This window comes from Apodemus sylvaticus, chromosome 10, assembly GCF_947179515.1.
Source record: "Apodemus sylvaticus chromosome 10, mApoSyl1.1, whole genome shotgun sequence".
In the NCBI taxonomy this organism is placed as follows: Eukaryota; Metazoa; Chordata; class Mammalia; order Rodentia; family Muridae; genus Apodemus; species Apodemus sylvaticus.
Window position 1 is genome coordinate 99,407,868 of NC_067481.1, and position 22,387 is coordinate 99,430,254.

General features: G+C 50.9%; 1 protein-coding gene across 1 annotated transcript in view; it reads right to left on the reverse strand.

The window, feature by feature from the left end:
• Coro7 (coronin 7) overlaps positions 1 to 22,387 on the reverse strand; it is a 53,816-nt gene that overhangs the window by 27,045 nt on the left and 4,384 nt on the right. The window contains exons 4-9 of the mRNA XM_052195846.1: positions 17,914 to 17,984; positions 17,345 to 17,528; positions 16,189 to 16,265; positions 8,297 to 8,347; positions 1,143 to 1,229; positions 628 to 710 (exon numbers count right to left, since the gene is read on the reverse strand). Of these exons, the coding sequence (XP_052051806.1) occupies positions 628 to 710; positions 1,143 to 1,229; positions 8,297 to 8,347; positions 16,189 to 16,265; positions 17,345 to 17,528; positions 17,914 to 17,984 (553 nt within the window). The remainder of the gene's footprint in view (positions 1 to 627; positions 711 to 1,142; positions 1,230 to 8,296; positions 8,348 to 16,188; positions 16,266 to 17,344; positions 17,529 to 17,913; positions 17,985 to 22,387) is intronic.

Sequence of the window (22,387 nt, forward strand, 5' to 3'; positions counted from 1 at the left end):
TCATAAACTTTCTTCCACACTGTTCTGGGAGGCAGGGAGGGAAGGGCAAGTATGAAGCACAGGTTACCCTCCTGTGCTGTCTGGGAGCATATGTGAGGCAGGACTCAAACAAACTTCTTACACAAACGTCAGTGGGCTCCAAGCCCACGTGTAGCTTCCACACACAGGCAAACAGCCATCCGCCCCCGCATCTCACATCTCATACCCATCAGTGAGTGTCTCTCTTCCTACCACAGCCTCAAGTATCCTTGGGCCCTCAGCTCCATACAAACATCCACAGCAAAAACCAAGCCCATTCCTGCCCCCTGTCTCCCAGTGACACATTTCAAGGTCATAACCCCTATCCTAAATTTAAAAACACACTCACATGAACTCCCAGACAGTGAAGTGTGCCCCATGGCCAGGAGGCAGGGAGTTCATTTACTGCCCGTTTAGGACTGCCTCAGCACCACCTGCTGGTAAAGCTGGGATCCTGAAGGGCCGGGCCCAGATCCAGCCCAGCTGAGTGTCTGCCACAGCCACACTCTAGTCACCAGCCAGCCTCAATGTCAGGGGTCACCACTAGTGGCCACTTGGGACGCCTTCTAGACACTTGGCTCCCGGCTCCCAGCCTGTCAAAATTCCTACCCAGGTGAGGTGTCCAGGGTGACGGAGGCCAGGGCACTGCTGAAGCGGCGGGTGTCCCAGAGCTTCGCTTCTCGCTCACGCATCTGTGGGGGAAGCCAGAGCACCGCTCAGAAGGGAACCCAGTGCCCGAGGGTGCGGTCTGGCATGGCCGCTGCCCCAGAGCAGAAGGGAGTCATGGCAGGGAGGGAGAGTTTGGGTTTCATATCCTGCCCTGCCCCTTTAAGAACTTTTAGGTGACAAGGGACAAGGGGCGTTTCCCTCCATGGACTCTGGTCCCTATGGGGCCCGCCATGGCTCCCAGGGTCAAGCTTAGCTACTGCAAATGGAATCTGCCAGTTTTCTAAAGCCCTCAGTTCCCTGGGGCCCTGAGACCCAGCTGCGGTCAGGCCGTATATGGACAGGCCTATAACTGGCTGTCTGCATCCCAATGGCCTCACCCAACCTACTTGAAGCAAGGGCCCAAAGGACTTGACAAGCCTGGCTGGCAGCACCCTGAGTGCTGGAGGAACCACTACCTGGTTGAATCCAGTGGACACAAGGTGCTCTTGCACGCCTGTCCATGCGAGTCGGATGTCTCTGTTGCTCTCGTGGGCCTGCGTGCTCTGCAAAAGACAGGAGACAGCACTGAGCCACCAGGGCCCCTTGTGGGGACAACGATATCTTGAGTGGCTGGGGGCTGGGATGGTCTGGGCATCTGAGCACCCACGGAGAGCCCACATGAGTCCTAGGAGGAGCCTTGCCTCCGCCTTTGAGGGCATCCCTACACGTAGGGGACGGCAGGCTGGTCCATTCTCCCTCCTCCTGAGAGGGCTGGTGTGGTGGGCTGAAGGCGGCAGCACCTTCTCACCTCTGTAGGTGCCCTGAGAACGCTGATGGTTGAGGTCCGTCATTCTGGAGCTGCATGGACCTGGGGAATGCACACCCTCTACAGAGCTCATTCCTCTCCTGTGTAAATGTGGCTTACAGTGCCCGTGCGTGCCACCCACTCCTTGGGGCTGCCTAGAGGATCAACTGAGAGCGCACACAGAAGGACTGGGCCTTGAGAAAAGCCCCGTGCAAATCATAGGATTAGAAGGATTATTTCTGCCTCCTGTCACTGCCAGTAGGCCGGAGGGAGGGCCTGGGGCCAAGCTCTGGGTAAGATCCTGGAGAGGGTAAAGCAGTGCCCCTGGTGGCCCTTCACTGTGGTGTTGGAGCATCTGACAGACAGGAAGGCTGGAGGCCCCAAGAAAGGAAGAAGAGGTTCACACAACAGGCGGAGCGAATGTCCCTGTCCCCTTGGGCCCTGGCAGGGGGGAGTCCAGGGGCCAGAGGAAATGCAAACAGCTCTCTCCCAGTCACCCTGGACCCCAGAGCCTGAGACAAGGACCCTGTTACCAAAAATAGCTCACCCAAATGTGGCCAGCCTCCTCCAAACTTCCCACGATCTTGTCCTTGGGAATGAATGAGGGAGGGAAGCATCTTGGAGAAGCTGGCCCTGGGCCCCCTCCCCAGCACGCAGAGGCTGACCCCAGCGTGGGAGACCACTGGAAATGCTCCGCCTGCCCTTCAAGGGGCTTTTCCCACTGTCCCCGCCCACCCAGCCACAGGGACACAGGAAGTCGGACATGGAGCCTGAGAACTAAGGCCCCACACTTCCCTCTCCATGGAAGAGGGGCTGTGGGGTCAGGACAAGGGTCAGGCCATCGGCCAGCCCCACCACTGACACACTGTTGTGGGTCAGAAGTGTTGTTTGAGCTCTTGTTCCTTCACTAGTGTGCAGAATCCCTGTGAAGGCGGAGGAAAACTGGATAGTTCCTAACTGGTTTGCCTTTCACTCACTCACTCACATTTAACAAACAAGTGAGGCTTCCCCTGGGTCAGAGCGGTGCTAGGAGCTAACAGTGGGGTGGGGCAGGTTTCAAAGCCCAGCAGTGTGAGTGTGCTATGCTGGGAGCTGGAGACACAGGAGAGCAAAGCAGGTCTCGTTTCTAAGTCCGTGGAACATTTACACACCAGGAGGCCAACAGACTAAACGGGGAAACTACACTGCCGCGTCTATTAAGTGCCACAGAGGAGCAAAATGAAGGTTGTCAGAGAAAGCTGACTCAGACTGCCTCAGTGAGACTGTCTCTACTGCTCCGTCTCCAGATGAGTTCACTTTCTTCATCTATGAGAAGCACAAAGATAATCTTCCCTGGACTTCTTCTTTTTTTTTTTTTTTTTTTTGGTTTTTTCGAGACAGGGTTTCTCTGTGTAGCCCTGGCTGTCCTGGAACTCACTCTGTAGACCAGGCTGGCCTCGAACTCAGAAATCTGCCTGCCTCTGCCTCCCAGAGTGCTGGGATTACAGGCGTGCGCCACCACCGCCCGGCTTCCCTGGACTTCTAACTCAAGGACTAAGTGTTAAAATCTCCTGTGTTTTGCTGTTTGAATTGGGGGTTGGGGCGGGCACATGTTTCTCTGAGACAGGGCCTTGTCTGTATTCCGCTTGGTCTTGAACACTGACTTTCTGCTATAGCTTCCCAAGTCCTGGATTGACATGTTTACAGATGTGCGCCATCGCATTCAGCAGCAGATATGTATTTTACAAGGTAATGGGGCACAGAATGTATCTGAAAACACTATAAATAATGGTTTTTGTTTGTGCTAGAATGAGGACTCTACATAGAGCTAGCACTGCCGAGACTGGAAGGGAACTTCTCCAGGGGGTGTGTGATTTCTTCAATAACTGCAACTGCCAGCAGACACCTCCGTGGCTCTCAGCCCCCTCTCTTCCCTCTCCCCAGCTCTATTTTTGAAACAGGGAATCACTATCCACGCCATGATGACGCTACCACCACCTTCCTCTCCAGCCAGCATCCTGACATTAGGAGGTAGTTAGAAAGCATCCGTCCAAAAGACACATAAGAGGACTTGTCCTAACCTTTCCTGCTCCTAATTAAGGTCGAGTCCCCATCTCTGACACCAATCACTGTTCAAACCTCAAGAGCAGGATGCTACTCAGAGGTTAAGGGTTCTGACTGCTCTTCCAAAAGACCCAGGTTTGGTCCCCAGAACCCACATGGTGGCTCACAGCCATCCGTAATCTAGTCTCACTGACATACAGATAGGCAGAGCATAGTCATACACATAAAATCTTCATTCTAGCACAAACAAAACATCATAAAGTATATACAAATAAATACTTTAAAACTAAGAGTTGCTGGGGTTGGAGAGATGGCTCAGTGGTTAAGAGCACTGGCTGCTCTTCCAGAGGTCCTGAGTTCAAATCCCAGCAACCACATGGTGGCTCACAACCATCCTTAACAAAATCTGATGCCCTTTTCTGGAGTGTCTGAAGATGGCTACAGTGTAGTTTCATATAATAGATAAATCTTTAAATAAATAAAGAGTTGCTGCCTCTCTGGATTAGCAAGGACTCCAGAGCCTTGCTTGCCCCTCCCCTAGGTTTTGGCTTAAGGGACAGCAGCAAGAGTCTATGGAGCACTCAGAGAGACTAGATCCTAGGTCAGTGACAGCTGTTTAGGAGGCTAACACAGAAGTTCACTTGAGTCTGGGCAACACAGTGAGACTCTTCCTCTCAAAAATAAAAGAAAATTAAGCCAAAGGCAGGGAGATCAGAAGTTCAAGGCCAGACTCAGCTATGTAGTAAGTTCAAGACAAGCTTAGGCTACATGAGGGCCTGTCTCAAAAACAAAAACCAGCCTGGTAGTGGTGGTGCAGTGCGTGCCTTTCTTTAATCCTACTACCCGAGAGGCAGAGGCAGGGGGATCTCTGAGCTGAAGGCCAGTCTAGACACAGAGCCAGTTCCAGGACAGACAAAGCTAAGCAGAGAAACCCTGCCTTGAAAAAAAAAATAAGACTAAAATACAGTAGGATCCACCCAAGGGTCACCTGCTCCAAGACCGAGTGCCTAGAGGCACAGGCTGAGACTGACAGTGAAGAAAGTACAGCTCTAGCGGTATGTGCAGCCTCCAGCCACTGGGGACAGTGGGGTTCAGATGAGGAGAGGCCCAGAAAAGGCACAGGTAGGATGCAGGGCAGCACACTACCCCACCCCCCACCTTTACTCCTGTTAGACAGGAAGGGGGAACTCAGGAGAAAGCACTTTCAGAAGGAGTCTCACTGAGCCGGCCCCTCCGCTCACACCACCCTGGCCGCCAGTCGTGGTTTTCCTAATAGAAGCCAGGTGTGGGCCAGATGCCCTGGGCGGAAGTTGGGGGGGCAGGGACGGTTGGAGGGCAGCATTCCAGGCCTGCTGCTGCCCCCGCATTGCATAGAGCCTCAGAGCCAAGCACAGGCACCATCCTGGCGGCCAGTGGAGCTGCCCACGCTCTTCCCAGATCTCCTGGCTAAAGCCCCTCCCGGGGCTCCTCCAGCCCCCTCCCCAGCCCTCAACACATGCCGCATGCCTGTATTCAACAACTTGGAGTCCCTTGGCTAGCAGCCACAGCAGCTCCACCTCAGCCTCACTCACAGACCACCTCTGTGGGGTGTTAGGGAGGCGTAGGAGGGGAGGAAAAGGGGAGGGGAATGGGGGAGAAGGCAGGCTGCAAAGAGGCCACTGCAAAGGGGAATGGAGAAAGGAAATACAAAAGGATTTGGCCCAGTGTGCTGCCCAGTAGGCAGGAGTGCAGGTGCTTTGTGCTGTGTCCCCAAATCCTGGGCAAGTCACCCTGAGAAGGGACTTCTGTCTCACCGTTAAAGAGATCTGGCACCCTCTAAAGCTTGGAGATCAGACAAAGCCTTCCAGGCAAGGTCTACATCAACCTGAGATTCAAATAATCCTGTGGGATGGGATCAGCAGCCTCTGCAGGGACACGAGGCTAAGGTGTGGCCCACTGCTCTCCGAAATTCTTTCAAATGAGGCCTCTTTTGGCATAATGCACCACGTGATTAGTTTTTTGAGGATGAAGGGATGCCCCAGGCTATCCTTAACTTCCTATGGGGAACCAGTCCTCAGAACAGGAGGAAGATGATTTCGATGGGCCTAGGTCTTTACTAGGAAACATGATTTGCACTGCACCCCCCTGAGGACAAAGCCTCATCACATTCTGGTTCTTTTAAGAAGTACAAATTCTTGGGGCTGAAGAGATGGCTCAGCTGTCAAGAGCACGGGCTACTTATCTAGAGGGCCCCACAGGGGTTTGATCCCCAGCCCCCTACATGGTGGCTCTTAACTCTCTGTATTCAAATCCCAGCGGATCTGATACCCTCTTTTGGCCTTCAAGGGCACCAGCCATGCATGTGGTGCCACAGACATATGTGGAAAATGCTCATACCCATAAAAGTGGTTTTTTTTTAAAAACTATCCTAGAGATGGTTCAGGGGTTAAACGTGCATGATTCTCCTGCAGAAGACCCCAGGTTGGCTTGCAGGACTCATGTTAGGCAGCTCACAACTGTGTGCAACTCTAGCTGCAGGGGATCCAATGCCCATGACGTCTGCAGGCATCTGATCTCATGTAACAAGCCCTTACCCAGACACATGTGCAGACACATAATTCAGAATAATAAAAGTTGGTACTGGAGACATGACTCAGTGGTTAAGAGTAGCACTGCCTGCTCTTGCAGAGGACCAGGGTTTGATTCCCAGCGCCCCACAGGACAGCTCCCAGTCATTTGTAACTTCAGTTCCAAGGAAACACAATACCTACTCCTGGCCTCTATGGGCACTGCATGCATGAGGTGCACACATACATGCAAGCAAAATAAATATGTATCTCTCTGTGTGTACACATATGTGTATACATATAAGAAGGGCAATAAAAATATTTAAAAAAAAAAAAAAAGAATTACTGGAGAGATGGCTCAGTGGTTAAGAGCACTGACTGCTCTTCCAGAGGTCCTGAGTTCAATTCCCAGCAACCACATGGTGGCTCACAACCATCTGTAATGGGATCTGATGCCCTCTTCTAGTATGTCTGAAGACAGCTACAGTGTACTAATATACATAAAATAAATCTTTAAAAAAAGAAAAGAGCCGGGAGGTGGTGTCGCACACCTTTAATCCCAGCACTCTGGGAGGCAGAGGCAGGTGGATTTCTGAGTTAGAGGCCAGCCTGGTCTACAGAGTGAGTTCCAGGACAGCCAGGGCTACACAGAGAAACCCTGTCTCAAAAAAAAAAAAACCCAACCCCACGCAAAAAAAAAAAAACCAAAAAAAGAAAAGAAATATAAAACTACCAAGTATGATGGTGCACACCTTTAATCCCAGCACTCAAGAGGCAGAAACAGGAGGATTGTCTAAGTTCCAGGTGTACACAGTGTCAGTCAGGGTGACAGAGTGAGGCCCTGTCTCAAGAGAGAAAGAGAGTGGCAGATGAGAGGGAGAAGAAAGGAAGGAAGGAAGGAAGGAAGGGAGGGAGGGAGGGAGGGAGGGAGGGAGGGAGGGAGGGAGGGAGAGAGAGAGAGAGAGAGAGAGAGAGAGAGAGAGAGAGAGAGAGAAGGCCAGAAAAGATGGCTTGTCAGTTAAGAGTGCTCACTGTTCTTCCGGAGGGTCTGAGCCGGGTTCCGAGCACCGGCATGAGGTGCTCACAGCCCTCTGCAGCCCAGCTCCAGGGGCTAGTGTCCTGTTCTGTCCTCAGCAAGATACGCATGTGCATGCGCTCTCTCTCTCTCTCTCTCTCTCTGTGTGTGTGTGTGTGTGTGTGTGTGTGTGTGTCACATTCATACACACACAAATCTTGAAAGAGAGAGGAAATAGAAATTCACCGGTCTCACTTGCTAAAACTCTCTAGTGGTCTCCCACAGCCCAGGGGACAGGCCTTTGTATGGACGGCCTGCCCCTCATCTAGAACAAGCTCATGTCTTCCCTCTGTCCCCCCTCAGATGACTTTTTTTAAAAGATTTATTTACTTATTTAATGTATATGAGTACACTGTAGCTGTCTTCAGACACCCAGCAGAGGGCATCGGATCCCATTACAGATGGTTGTGAGCCACCATGTGGTTGCTGGAAATTGAACAACTCAGGATCTCTGGAAGAGCAATCCGTGCTGTGCTCTTAACTCTGAACCATCTCTCCAGCCCCTCAGATGACTTCTTGAACATTCTTTCCATCTCAGTCCCGCTGCTTATGGACCCATGGAGAACTGAGTCCTAGTCTGTAAACCAGCTTCTCAGGACACACGCTAAGCCCTCCTGAAGGCTTACCTTCCACGATCATCAGGGACAAGGCCGTATGTGTGGCTAGCTGCCTGCTGCCTCATTTGGAAATCATGACAATGTGGGCTCCAGGCACCCAGTACACAAAGAATAGCAAAATATCTACAGTCCCCAGGTCTTGCAGGAGTGGGACATCAGTCCACCCCATGGCTCATTAAAAACATACAGAAAGTGATGAATTGAGGATTCGTTTTGACTCCTAAGTAGCTGATCTCTGCTGACCTTGCTGAGAAAAGAAAATGGGTATCAAAGGAGGGGAGGGAGCTGAGATCTCAAATGACATTCCTGCAGTCAGGAAATGCCTCCTGTGGCACAGTTATGACTGTCTGTGGGCAGCCTGGCTGGGTCCCACCCTGTGATCAAAGCTAGGCCTTCCAAGGACCCAGGCATCAGGCCTCTGCACTCAGAACTCGCAGCAGCAGCAGCAGCTGTTGCCACCACCAGGCTCCCTCCATGTGCTGGACTGTGTGGACCTCATCCTGGGCAGGGGTGTTTACCCACCAGTACTGTTCGCATAACTCACCTGAGAAGCCTGGGTTCTTGCTCTGGGGTCAAAGATCCGAAGCTGCTTGTCCTGAGTGAAGAAGAGAGAAAGAAACAAATGATACAGTTATCCGGAGGGCTGCTGGGGCAGCTGCCCTCACACTACCCGCTCTCGTCAGCTGCTCCTACGTTAGGCAGATGGCTCCACAGACCAGAGGTTACTTCTTACCTGGAGGGCAGGCCCTTTCCTGCCCAGCAACAACATTCTACCTGCTTAGTCCCTATTATCTGCCAGGCATGTCACTTAGACGCAGCATTTCTGTTCTTTTTCTTTTGTCTTTTTCCTTTCCTTTTCTTTCTTTCTTTCTTTTGAGTCAGGTCTTATGCAATGACGTTACTTCTGCATTTAAAGAACTTCATACTGAGACTGGAGAAATGATTCAATTGCTACCACCTGACATGCAAGCGTGAGGACCTGAGTTTAGACCCCAGTAGTTACACACAGCCGGGTGTGCATGGGTAAGCCTAGCCAAAGGGGTACGAAGACAGAACAGGGTGCTCAACTCTCACTGCTAGCCAATCTACCCAAAACAAAGAGACCCAGGTTCGTTAAGAGACACTATCTCACAGAATACAGTGGGGAGGGCTAGAGACGCTGCTCAGTGGTTAAAAGTACTGGCTCCTTTACCAGAGGACCTGAGTTTAATTTCCAGCACGCACATAGAGGTTTACAACCATTTATAACCATCCAACTGGCCTCTGAAGGCACTGCACTCATAGGGTGTAGATATATATGCACACATACTCATAAAAAATTGAAAAAGTAAAAAAATTATACGATGAGATCAAGTGAGATGGCCCAGTGAGGTAAAGGTGCCTCACCTCAGACCGAGCAACCTGCAAGGTGCAAAGAGAAAATGGACTCCCAGAAGTCATCTTGTGAGTTCTACACGCGTCCCCACCCCAATAAATAAGGTGGAGTGACCAAAGAGGACGCTTAAGATGTGAGCAGAAGCCTTTATCCTCCCCATCCTAGGACCCCAGGGACAGGAGAATGCACACACACATCCAGTAAGGTATAGAACAACCAAGAAAGACACCACCGTTAACCCCTGGCCTCCATGTCCCTATGTATACACACACACACACACACACACACACAGAGCAGACACACACACGAAGAGCTTTCTGTTTAGTTTCGGCGATCACTGTCTCAGCCTGCTGAGTGCTGCTCCCTGTTGTTGAGGCAACATCCCCACGCGAGCCTTGAAGCTGCAGCGACCCTACTGCCACCTCAGGTGAAGTACCGGGATTTCAGATGTGCACCGCCAACCCCAGGTTAAAGATTTTTTTTTAAAAGATTTATTTATTTATTTTATGTTTGTGAGTGCACTGTCGCTGTCTTCAGACACACCAGAAGAGGGCGTCAGATCCCATTATAGATGGTTGTGAGCCACCATGTGGTTGCTGGGATTTGAACTCAGGGCCTCTGGAAGAGCATACCACCGAGTGCTGGGATTAGCATTTCCTTTCTATATTTTAATATAGTTCAACTTTGTTTCCATCAACAGATGCCAGTTTCCATATTTTAAAAAATGAAATGCTGAGCAGTGGTAGCGCACGCCTGTAATCCCAGCACTCTGGGAGGCAGAGGCAGGCGGATTTCTGAGTTCGAGGCCAGCCTGGTCTACAGAGTGAGTTCCAGGACAGTCAGGGCTATACAGAGAAACCCTGTGGGGGTGGGGGTGGGGGTGGGAAGAAAACAGGCTGAACAAGCCATGCAGAGCAAGGCGGGAAGCAAGCCGCGCCTCCAGGGCTTCTGTGACAGCCCCTGCCCTGAGTCATGCTCCTAACTTCCCACAGTGATGAGTGTGACCTACAAGTGAGATGTAATGGCTGTGTCTTCCCAGGTTGCTTTTGAAGGTGGTGTTTTATCACAGCCATAGCAACCCTAACAAAGATACTGTGTAAGCCTGAAGATCTGAGTTTGAATCCTGGAACCGTCGCAAAGATAGAAGGAGAAAACTGAGTGACTCCACAAAGTTGTCCTCTGACCTACCCAACTTGTATACCATGGCACAAGCATAAAGTGACTTCTTTCTTTTTGGTTTTTTAAGACAAGGTCTCTCCATATTAGCTCTGATTGTCCTGGAATTCGCTATATAGACCAGGTTGGCTTTGAACTTGGAGAGATTTCCCTGTCTCTGCCTCAGGACTGCTGGGATCAAAAGCATCCACAATGGCCGGGCGGTGGTGGCACACGCCTGTAATCCCAGCACTCTGGGAGGCAGAGGCAGGCGGATTTCTGAGTTCGAGGCCAGCCTGGTCTACAGAGTGAGTTCCAGGACAGCCAGGGCTATACAGAGAAACCCTGTCTCGGAAAAAAAAAAAAATCAAAAAAAAAAAAAAAGCATCCACAATGCCTGCTCTTTTTTTTTTTAAGGTGTGTGTGTGTGTGTGTGTGTGAATGCTGATGCAGCGGTTAAGAGCTCTTATTGCTGTCAAAGAGGTTTAATTGGGTTCAGTTCCCAACATTTATGGTGGTTCACAATCACTATTGAAGCCAACTGCAGGGCTCCCTCACCGTCTTCTGACCTCCATGAGCACCAAGCATGCACTTGGTGCACATACAAATATGCAGGCAAAACATTTACATGTAAAAGAAAATGAAGATGTATTGAAGGGGAAAAGGTAGAAAGTAATAGAGAAAGCCACCAACATCTGGTCTGCATAGACTGCACATCCCTCTCCAACATTGAGACACACTGGCAAACAACCTCATAAAGACTGGACTTCAGTTTCTAATAATTTATCAATATCTATATAATTATAACAACGTAATGCAAACGGTAATGAGGAGCAGGCATGAGACATGCTGGTAATCCCAGCACTTGTGGGCTGAGGCAGTAGAAGATTTCCAAACTCAAGGTCAGCCTGGGTTATACAGAAAGACTCTGAAAAACACAGTGATCGGTCTGAGCATGGTGGCATCTGCCTTCCGTCCCAGCACTGAGGAGGCGGAGGCAGGTGGGTCTCTGGGAGGAGCTGGTCTCTGCAGCCAGGTCAGCCATGGTGAGAGCCCAACTCAGAACGAATCATCTTACACACGACAACAAGGTAATGAAGGAAATGAATGTGGAGGGGAACATAGGAAGTTTCTGTATTATCCACTATATTTTCCCTAGAAAACAGTCTGTTAAATAAAACTAAAACTGTGCCAAGAAGGTTGACTTGCGCTGTAATCCCAGTGGTCAGAAATCGGAAGCAGAGGACCACTTTGAGTCTGATGCCAACTTGGATTACAGAAGTGAATTTACAGGTCAGCTTAAGCTATAGACCTGAGACCCTGTCTCAAAGTCTATTTTGAGGGTGCTGGAGAGCTGGCTCAGCAGTTAAGAGCGCTGGGCATTATTCCAGAGCTCTCAAGTTCAATTCCAGCACCCACATGGCAGTTCACCAGCATCTGCAACTCTAGTTCCAGGGATCCAAGGGCACCAGGCACCGATACGGTACACAGACAGACAGACAGACAGACAAACACACATATACACAAAAAACCAAAACATGCAAACAAAAATAGATCTTAAAACATATCAACCAATGAATAAACGCTAGACCAAACATAAGGGAAGCCAAGCTTGCGCTGGGCATCGCTGGGGACTGTGCTTGAGACAGAACAGTGAGGACAAAGCTCACAGTGGAGGGCCGCAGTCTCCAGCCTGGAAGAAACCTGAGCTGAAGCTCAAAAGACAAGCACAAGACAAGGTGGGAAATCCCATCAAGATGCTGAGACAGGCTAGCTGGTGTGTGGTGTGAGGGGAAAGGCTCACAGTGAGGCAGAAGTGGGGGAGGGGGAGGAGCACTGGGCGAAACTGAGTCACAGGAGGCACACAGTGGCTAGACAGGGCTGGGGGCCTAGGCCTGCTAGGGAGGCCCAAGGGTCTTGTGGAAAACCCTTCCCAACTGCACTATGCTCTGCACTGCACCAAGCACAGTTCAGGGCTTGGGTCCTGAGCAGCACTGCCCCCAACAGTCAGGGTTCCTGGAGCCATGTGACATGAGATCAGACAGGAGGAAGAGGAGGAGGAGGGAGGAGGGAGGAGGAGGGGGAGGAGGAGGGAGGAGGGAGGAGGAGGGAGGAAGGGAGAAGGAGGGAGGAGAAGGAAGAGAAAGAGGAGGAGTAGAAAGGAGGAGGGAGGAGGGGGAGGAGGAGGAGGGGAAGGAAGAGAAAGAGGAGGAGTAGGAAGGAGGAGGGAGGAGGAAGGAGGAGGAAGGAGGAGGGAGAAGGAGGGAGGAGGAGGGGGAGGAGAAGGAAGGAGGAGGAAGAAAGAGGGAGGAGGAGGGAGAGGAGGAGGGAGGAGGAGGGGGAGGAGGAGGGGGAAGAGGGAGGAAAAGGAAGAGAAAGAGAAGGAGGAAAGAGGAGGAGAGGCAGAGTAAGATGGAGCACAACCAGACACACAGAAACAGGACAGAAGGACAGTAACAGCAAAGGGCAGAGAAGAGTGTTAGAGATTCAGAACAGGGGAAACAGACTCAAGAGACGTACAGGACGGAGAGACAGAAAGTTCATAAATTGGTAGAGAGAACACTTCCCACTCAGCAGCAGGCCTGGAGCGTTCAGATGCTAACCCACCACCGATAAGCTCTGTGAGCTGTGCAAACCAGAGCCCACTGAGCAATAAGTAGGTCCCAGCAGCTTCCCTCACAGGGAGGGCACTGGGGTTGGGAGTGCAACATTGTTTTTGGCAACAAACTCCACGGAGAACCACTAAGTGTAGCCGGTTAAGGCTGGGTGCAGACCAGGTTCAGAGTAGGCTGGCCTTGAGCTCGGAGCAGGCTAAGCCTGCTGCCATCTGTGATGGCTGTGCGCCCTCTAGTGGCTGCTGGTTTCTTCTCTCGGTCATTAGTAGGATTAGCTTGAGTGCTCCGAGAGGAGGCTGAGCTGCCCGGCTTTAGCAGTGGTAAGACAGGACCCAGGCACCTCTGATGGAAAATGTCATGCCATTTTGGTCCAATCAGGCAGCACAAACAGCAATGGCAAAAAGCTGTTGGACCAAAGCCTGGTCTACAACCGCTGGCAAAGAGGGGCTCTGACTCTGTCTTACGCAGTGAGCTTACCTACCACTTCAGTACCACTCTGGGCAACCTATGTAAGGCCACGGGCATCTCCACCTAGCCTGTGGTCAGGAGGGCAGCCTCTTGCTCCCAGTACTATATTAGTAAAGCTAGTACTTCCAGCCAGTGTCTCAAGACTCCTTCCAGCAAAGGAGAGCAGGGGGCACATAATCAAGGCACCTTTTAGTCCTAGCATGTACTAACAGGCACCAGGCTAGAAGAGATGGCGCATCCTCACGGGTAGCATACCTAGATCTGCGAAAGAGGGGAAGGGGCAGGGGTCACTTTTTGTTGTTGTTGTTGTTTTGTTTTGGTTTTTGGTTTTTGTTTTTTCAAGACAGGGTTTCTCTGTGTAGCCCTGGCTGTCCTGGAACTCACTCTGTAGACCAGGCTGGCCTCGAACTCAGAAATCCGCCTGCCTCTGCCTCCCAGAGTGCTGGGATTACAGGCGTGTGCCACCACCGCCCGGCAGGGGTCACTTTATAATCTCACAACTTTACTATGCCAACTGCTTAGGAAACAGAGATTGCTTGTCTTAGCAGCTTTGGGCTCTGGGTATAGAGAGAAAATGTCTCCGTGTGGGGACCTAGTGTGAGTCCCCTGGGCTTGGCTTTCTCCATCTAACTGCCTTGCAAAACACAGCAGGCCAGACAGTGTCCACACTGTAAGTCAACAACACAGTCATCCCTGCTGGGCTATTCTTTGTGTTTCCTGCTCAGGTGAACAATGGGGTTCCCTCTGGTGGCAAATGGGGTTCAGAGGAGGAGAAGGAGCTGGCCCATCACATCGGTGAGGTAGGGGCATAGAGGTTTCTCCAGGGAAGGAGGGAGAGGCCGGTCCCTCCCTGTGATGTAGTGATTGTCACTCATGCTCGTCACATGATTGGGAACTCACTCTGTCGCACCCAGGCGTTACCTTCTAGGATGAGGGTCCAGCTCAAATTTCCTGGGTACTGTCCCCCATCCTGTGTACTAAACCTGGATACACTGACCAGGGTGTCTTCGTATTTTCAATCTCCAGAGCTCAAGCCAGCATCTGGAAGCGGCTGAGTAATGGACAATACCAGAAAGGATACTTGATAAAAGACAGAGGAAGGCGCCTTTCAAAAATTCTTGAAGATAAGAATAAAGGAAGGACGCTTCAGTCTGTGGACCATGGGCCAGGGAGCTCTCAGGGCTCAAAGCCTTCGTCCCTGCATTCCGCACTCCCCTCTCCGGCCCCATGGCCCCCATTCCCTCTATTATTCTCCGAGATAGGATGTTATATAGTCCAGACTGGCCTCAGACTCACTAAATGCTCCAGGCTGGCCTTGAACTCCTGACCTCACAGCCTCTACAGCCATAGCGTTTGGACTACAACAAGCATCACACCCGATGCCAGTTTTCACATATCTCTTCAGGCCCTAGTACTATCCAAAATGCCAAAAGAGGGGGCTGGAGAGATCGCTCAGCAGTTAAGAGCACTGGTTGGTTGCTCTTCCAGAGGTCCCAAGTTCAATTCCCAGCAACCACATAGTAGCTCACAACCATCTGTAATGGGATCCGATGCCCTCTGCTGGTGTGTCTGAAGACAGCAACAGTATACTCATATACATAAATTAAATTTAAAAAATTCTATCAAAAATGTCCCCTACCCCTAAGGTCCAGCCCTGATCCCAGGCCACATTCCTCTTGCCTTCTTACCACCACCATCTCCATCTCCATCTCCCTCTCCCCCCTCCCCCTTTCTCTCTTTTGGTTTTTTCGAGGCAGGGTTTCTCTGCATAGCCTTGGCTATCCTAGAACTCACTCTGTAGACCAAGCTGGCCTCGAACTCAGAAATCTGCTTGCCTCTGCCTCCCAAGTGCGGGATTAAAGGTGTGCGCCACCACTGCCCAGCCCACCACCATCTCCTTGTAGGCCCACGATTCTTCTCTTCAGAAGACATCTCTGACCCTGGGCACAAACTGCACCTCCCTTTCCATCCTCCATTCAGATGTGGCTCAGGATTCTGCCAGGTCCACAGACAAACTGGGATGTCTTCACGTCCCCCGGCTCAATCTACCTACAGTCACCATGGTTGCAGTACTGCCTAGAACATTCACACAATTCACAACCCCTACTCCTCACAGCCGGTCCACCACCAGATACTCTATTGGCTGCCATTTCTACCTCCCCTGAACAAGGGCACCCCGATTGATGGTAGTCCTAAAACTAAGTATAGACACTGCCCACCTCAACTTGGCTCTATCCACACAGCAGTCACAGTAGTGTGTCAAATACAAACTCTGCTCATCACAGGCCACCACCCACTCACCCTTCCTACCTGCCCACGGCCACTGCAACACCTCCAGCTTTTACTCCTGAAGGTTTGGCGGTGTCTCCACATGTTCCACAGACATACGCTCACTTTGCCATTCCTGACCCTGGAATGAACTCTCCTCGGGGTTTTCATCCTCAGCCTCTGGCTGAGGCCAAATCCCTATGACCAATCTGATCAGTTCAAAGCACCATGTCCCTTTCAGAGGTTAAGTTACAGCTCACAACCGCCCACTTATCTGGACTGTCCTTGAAGCAAGTTGGATGTAATGGAAAGCTGTCTGCAAAACTCCTCAGGCAGCTGGTGGGGGATTTGCTTATATACCAGGCAAAGCCAACTCGAAATAGGACGGGCCAGCAGGAGGCAGCATGGGCTCTCCCCGCACTCCCGCTAATGGGGCTTCAGATGGGGCAGAGAGCTCAAAACCGCCAACCCTGACTCTTCAGCCCATAGTGTGGAGCACACAAGGCTGATCATACCGGCCCCACGCTGTTTTAAGACCGCTTGCTGCCTGCTTACCTTACATGCCGTGCCCACGATGGCTCCATCCCGGCTCCAGGCAGCACTCTGCACCAGGTCCTGGTGAGCCTCCAGCTCTGCAGGGAGACAGCCAAGGTTAAGCACCAGGTACTGAGGATGTCATGGGAGTAGAAGAGGGGAGGCCTGTCTTGGGGTAACCCCAGTTGCAAAGTCAGCCGCAATGATGGTCTTTCAGCCGGGACGGGGTAGGCACAGCAGCTCCATCAGACATGCTGCAGATGCATCTACAGGCTTCCTTCTGTAAGCCTGCCCTCACCAGGACATGCCTCTATTTGATAACCTTCTACAGCAGCCGCACGCCTGTAATCCCAGCACTCAGTGGGCAGAGGCAGGCAGATTTCTATGAATCTGAGGCCAGCCTGGTCTACAGAGTGAGTTCCAGGACAGCCAGGGCTATACAGAGAAACCCTGCCTCAAAACAAAACAAAACTGTTTCAAAAAACCAAAAAATAGCCAGGCAGTGGTGGCGCACACCTGTGATCCCAGCACTCGGAAGCAGAGGCAGGTGGATTTCTGAGTTCGAGGCCAGCCTGGTCTACAGAGTGAGTTCCAGGACAGCCAGGGCTACACAGGGAAACCCTATCTCGAAAAAAAAACAAAAACAAAAAACAAAAACAAAAAAAACAAAAAAAAACAAAACAAACAAACAAAAAACAGTGCCTCCTCCCACCTCCCCCACCCCTCCCACCCACACCCACCCCTCCCACCCCCCAAAAAAAGCTTCTGAGATTCCCTTTTCCTCAGCCTGGCTCTGGTTTCCCAGGTACATTTGCTGGCTCTAGCACATCTACCACGTCACTGCCACCACCCCTGCTTTTCCAGCTCCCTCCTCCTTCTGTAGTTTGGGGGTCTGGAGTACAACAGACGCCTTCTGTAAGTGGATCGTTATAAAGTATTCATTGCGAAGCTTTAGAATGCATACTCTATGCCTGCCATTCTTTGGCACATTCCCTTCTGTAGGCTGCTGGGGATGGAACCTAGGGTCTCAGAAATGCAAGGCAAGCATTCACCCCTGAGTTGTACCCCGTCCTTGATACATTTTTTTTATCACACTACCAAAAACACCAATAGAGAAAGGGAGGGTTGTCCAGACAGGGGCTGCCAGAGAAGGGGAGCCCTTCCAGAGTGGCCGTACCTGTCAGGGGCTGCTGCTTGGCGACATCCCAGACCTTCACAGTCCTGCCAGCTGCGCTCACCAGAACACCGTCTGCAGTGGGGTGGAACTGCAGCACCTCCACTGGCAGCTCCTCAGGACCCAGCACCACTCCAGGCACAGAGGGCAGAGCGTCTCCAGTGCCAGACAGACGCCAGAGCTTTATCTGAAAGAAAGATGGAGCTCACGGTCCAGGTGCTAATAGCTTCACTGCTACAGCCGGGCCTGCCCAAAGCTATCCTGGTCCCAGCAAGCAAGGTCCCATGCTGAAACAAGGCCTTCCATGAGAGGCAAGGTGTCTCCCCTGCCGCGGCTGTTGGCATTAGGTAACCACATATCTCGACATGGAGAGGGAGGGAGCCCAGCTCAGAGAGGGAGCAGCAAGGAGTCTGAGTCGGGCCATGGGTTCTGAACTCCTCAGCACCCTAGCAGCTCCCGCAGGGCAGTCGTGCACTGTAAGGGCAGAGCACAGCAGCAGCTCTGAGCAGGCACTGGGCTCGGAGACCCCAGGGTGCAGGGGGATCATAAACAGCTCTTCCAAAACCACTCACCGTCCTGTCAGCTGAACCCGAGGCCAGGAGGAGGTCATCAAAGGGCGAGAAGTCCAGGTCAGTGACCAGGTCTGTATGGGAGGAGCAGTCGGATGTGCTGAATGTCCCTTCAGACCCAAAGGGCTCCTTACAGTGTCAGGAGTGACACTTTCACCCGCATCAAGACGTCACTTTCTTTCTAGACACTAGGGGGACATATCTAGGTCTCTTCCTACAACACACACCCTGGTGAGACCTGCTCTTTCTGTAGCTATATCAGAGCACAGCTCCACTGTGCATGTGCGTGGTCTGTGTTGCTTCTAACAACAAACTGCACAGTCATGTAACTTTGGGGGTTTTGTTGTTGTTTGTTTGTTTGTTTGTTGGTTTGAGACAAGGTTTCACTGTGTATCCCTGGCTGTCTTGAACTTGCTCTGTAGACCAGGCTGGCCTCAAACTCGGAGAGCTCATCTGCTTCTGCCTCCTGGGTGCTGAGATAAGGTGCGCACTACCACTACCCAGCTTCTTTTGTTTTTTTTAAGTGTTGAGGTCCAAACCCATGGCACTGTGTGTGCTAAGCACACCCTCTACTGCTTTGATGCGACTGCTATCCAGAGTTGAGTACTTGGGACAGTAGTGTTGGTGTACTAACATGCAAACTGCCTTGAACTTCACAGAAAATGTTTGATGGCCCTACTCTGCGCCTCAATGCAGAATCACACGGTACAGTACAGAGTCTTTCTGAACAGTTTGTTTGTTTCTTTCCTTTTCTTTCTTTCTTTCTTTCTTTCTTTCTTTCTTTCTTTCTTTCTTTCTTTCTTTCTTTCTTTTTTTCTTCCTTCCTTCCTCCCTCCCTTCCTTCCTTCCTTCCTTCCTTCCTTCCTTCCTTCCTTCCTTCCTTTCTAAATTAATTTTGTCCGGCATGTGGGTGTTTTGCCTCCATGTAAGTCTGTGTACAACTTGCATGCCTGACAGTCACGAGGGCAGAAGAAGATGTTAGGTTCCCTGGAACTAGAGTTCCAGATACTGTGAGCAGTCATGTGGGTGCTGGGAACGGACCCTGGATCCTCTGCAAGAGCAGGAAGTGCTCTTAACTGTTGAGCCATCTCTCCAGCCCATCTCATGCTTTTTAGATCCATTGTGTTGTCATGGTTTATTATCATCATCATCATCATCATCATCATTATTACTATAGTCTCATGCAGCCTGGGCTCACCTCGGACTTGATATATTGTATATACTGCTGGGAGTGACTTTGAACTCCTGATGCTGTGTCTTTTTCCCAAATGCTTGGATTAAACATATGTGCCATCAGCCTGGCTTGTCTTCTCATCTAATTCTAAACATTGTTCTGTGTTCTGGCTATACGTGTGTGTGTGTGTGTGTGTGTGTGTGTATGTGTGTGTGTGTATTTATTGTAGTTAGTGCATGTATATGTATATGCAGGCAAGCACATGTCATGGAAGCATGTGAAGGTCAGAGGTCAACTCTGTTAGTAAATTCACTACTGCCCCTTGATGAGACCCAAGCATTGAATTCATACCATCAAGCCTGCACATAAGTGCCTCTACCTGGTCAGCCATCTCCTCAGGTCAGCGGCAGTTCTAAAGTAACCCACCCTGGGCCTGTGAAATGCCTTGGCGGGTAAAAGCACTTGCCAAACAAAGTCTGATGACCTAACTTAGATCCCTAGAACCCACGATGGAGGAGAACCAAGTCCTGAACGTTGTCATCTGTTCTCACATACATGCTGTGTTCTCCATACATGTTGTGACATATGTGAACCTCAACACTGTCTCTTGTATCTCTCTTTCACACACATACACACACACACACACACACACACACACACACACATACACCACCACCACCACCAACAACAACAACAATAATAACCCATCCCAGCACTTGGGAGGCAGAGGCAGGTGGATCTCTGAGTTCGAGGCCAGCCTGGTCCTCAGAGTGAGTTCCAGGATAGCCAGGTCTTCACATAGAAACCCTGTCCCCCCCAAACCCAAAATAGTAGCTAAGTAGCTACATACATACATACATACATACATACGAAACAACCCACACTTTGGGTTAAAAAACCTGAAGCTCAGAACTAGAATTGGGATCTAGATGTGCCTGATTTCATGTTTGCTTCTTGATGGTTTTTACTTCTGAGGGCGCTATGCCAATGTCTGGAGAGTAGTAAGCCCCTATCAGTAGAACACTGTAAACAGAAGCCAGAATAGTGTGTGGGGCAGGCTGGCGGCTTTGGTTAGAGTTTTTCTTCGCAGGGCCCTTTGATGTAACCGAGCTCTAGCTCCCCAGAGCCCTCCCTGAGCTGAGGTTGGTAGCACAGATCTTTAAGTCTGTAATTCTAGCTATTTGGGAGATTGGAACAGAAAGAATAAAAAAGTCCAAGGCCTGTGTGGGCAACCCAGTGAGAGGCTGTCTCAAAAATAACAGTGAAGGAAATATAAGAAAGGTGAAGGATATAACTCAGCAAGATACAGGGGCAGTGTCTGCCTTAGAGACACTAAGTGGCATCTGGGCCACACAGGCACCAATGAAGGAAGACCCTGGGTACGTGAGACCTGGCTGCTGCCCTGCCTTTGGAAGTGCCCTTTCATCTTGAGGCACAGCTGCTTGGAGGAACTCAGCAGCCAGAGGAACGGAGCAACAGGGGCGCCTACAGTTCCTAGCGTAGGAAAGGCAGCATGATCCCACACTGGCAAGCACCGTCCTGAAGCAAGGCGGGGCTGCAGCTGCCAGCCCACTCCTTTTCAGCTGTGTGCTCCTGGCAATGTTTCTTACCCTTGGGATGTGGATACCCTCATCTTTCTAGTTAGGGATGCTACTGCAGCACTCACTAACTGCTGGGTTGTCATGGGAATTCAGGGAAGCCTGTGTGTGCAAGGACTCAGTAAAGATGCACTCCTGTGAGTCGGTTCCATTCCTTTCTAGATGCCAGCCGCTCCACAGCCTTATCATGTTGGCTGGAAATCCAGAGGAGTCACTGGAAGGTCCTGTCCACACCCATCCCACTTCCCTTGCCTCCTCTGACACTGGGGAGGGACAGCAGTGGCATCTCTTGCTGTGGTGATGCTGGCTTGTGGCCCTGGCCACAGCCCCATCCTTAACCCGCCACCCTCCATGTTTCCTCCCCACTGCATTCCTCCAGCCCCGATATCCCCTTAGCTCTGCTTCATTCTGCACCGACATATTCTCCTCCAGCAGAAGAGGGGTGAGATCAACTCCAGCTGCTCAAGCCAAAGGGAGATTTGTGGGGTGAATCCCAGCAGCCTCCCACAACTGGAGGTGCAGCCGGATGTGCTACCCTAGGAGGAACTGGGTTGGGCGGCTGTGGTCCAACCGTTTCCTGCCTGTTTTCCTGCCAACCTCAGATGGCTATGCCCATGAAAATCATGTGCAGATCTTTGCCTTAGAAGCAAAGAATAAAATGATTGCTGCCCAGGACTCTGTGACAAGGTTCCTACTAAACATAAGGGGGCCCAGATAAACAGAGATGCTGGAACCCACAACTCTACAACCTTAAAAAACTGGCAGCTAACAGACATCTGTGCCTCCAGTCCCAGAAGATCCAACATTTTCTGGCCTCTGAGGGCACTGTAAGAATGTGGGACAAACATGCAGGCAAAACAACCAACCAACCAACCAACAAACCAACACAACCTAAAAACATCAAATATCCACTTAAAACAAGCTCTACATATGGTATCCAAATGACATCTCAAAACTCCTTTTCAAAGTTTGGATTAGTGGGCCTGAGAGATGGCTCGGCAGCTAAGAACACGGGTTGCTTTCTTAGAGGACCCAGACTCAGTTCCAGTCCACATGCTGTGCTCACAGCCATCTGTGACATCAACCTCAAACTTCTTCTGGCCTCCTCGGCACCAGGCATGCATGCTATACACGGACCCAATGCAGGGAAAACATTCATACACAAAAAATACTAACAAAATTTAGATTGGGCTAGGCATATTGGTGCACACCTTTAATCCCAGCACTTGTGAGGCAGAGGCAAGGGGATTTCTGAGTTCAAGTCCAGCCTGGACTACAAAGCAAGTTCCAGGGCAGCCAGGGCGACACAGAGAAACTCTATTCTTAGAAAGTAAAAAAAAAGAAAATTTAGACTGGAAAACACCCAGAGTACTCTACGTAAATCTTGGCTTTTGTTGTTAACAATCTAATCATCACCATCAGAACTCTGACAACGAGCAGAACCCTGCTTCCAAACTCCTTCAGCCCACCCCACCTAAGGAGTAAGAGTTTACCCTCTTCCTTTACCACAGTCTCCAGTAAGAGATCTAGCCCACAGCAGCCACAGCTGGGGACTACGCCAACAAGGTCGATACCTAATAAATGTTCCCCAGAGTGGGCCTTCTGCCACGTGGGCTGCTGGGGTCCTCCCCTGGGGGAAGCTGCAGCAGACAAAAATCCTTTGTAAGGGTCCGTCTCCACCCCGCAGCTCAGCATAGCCACCTCC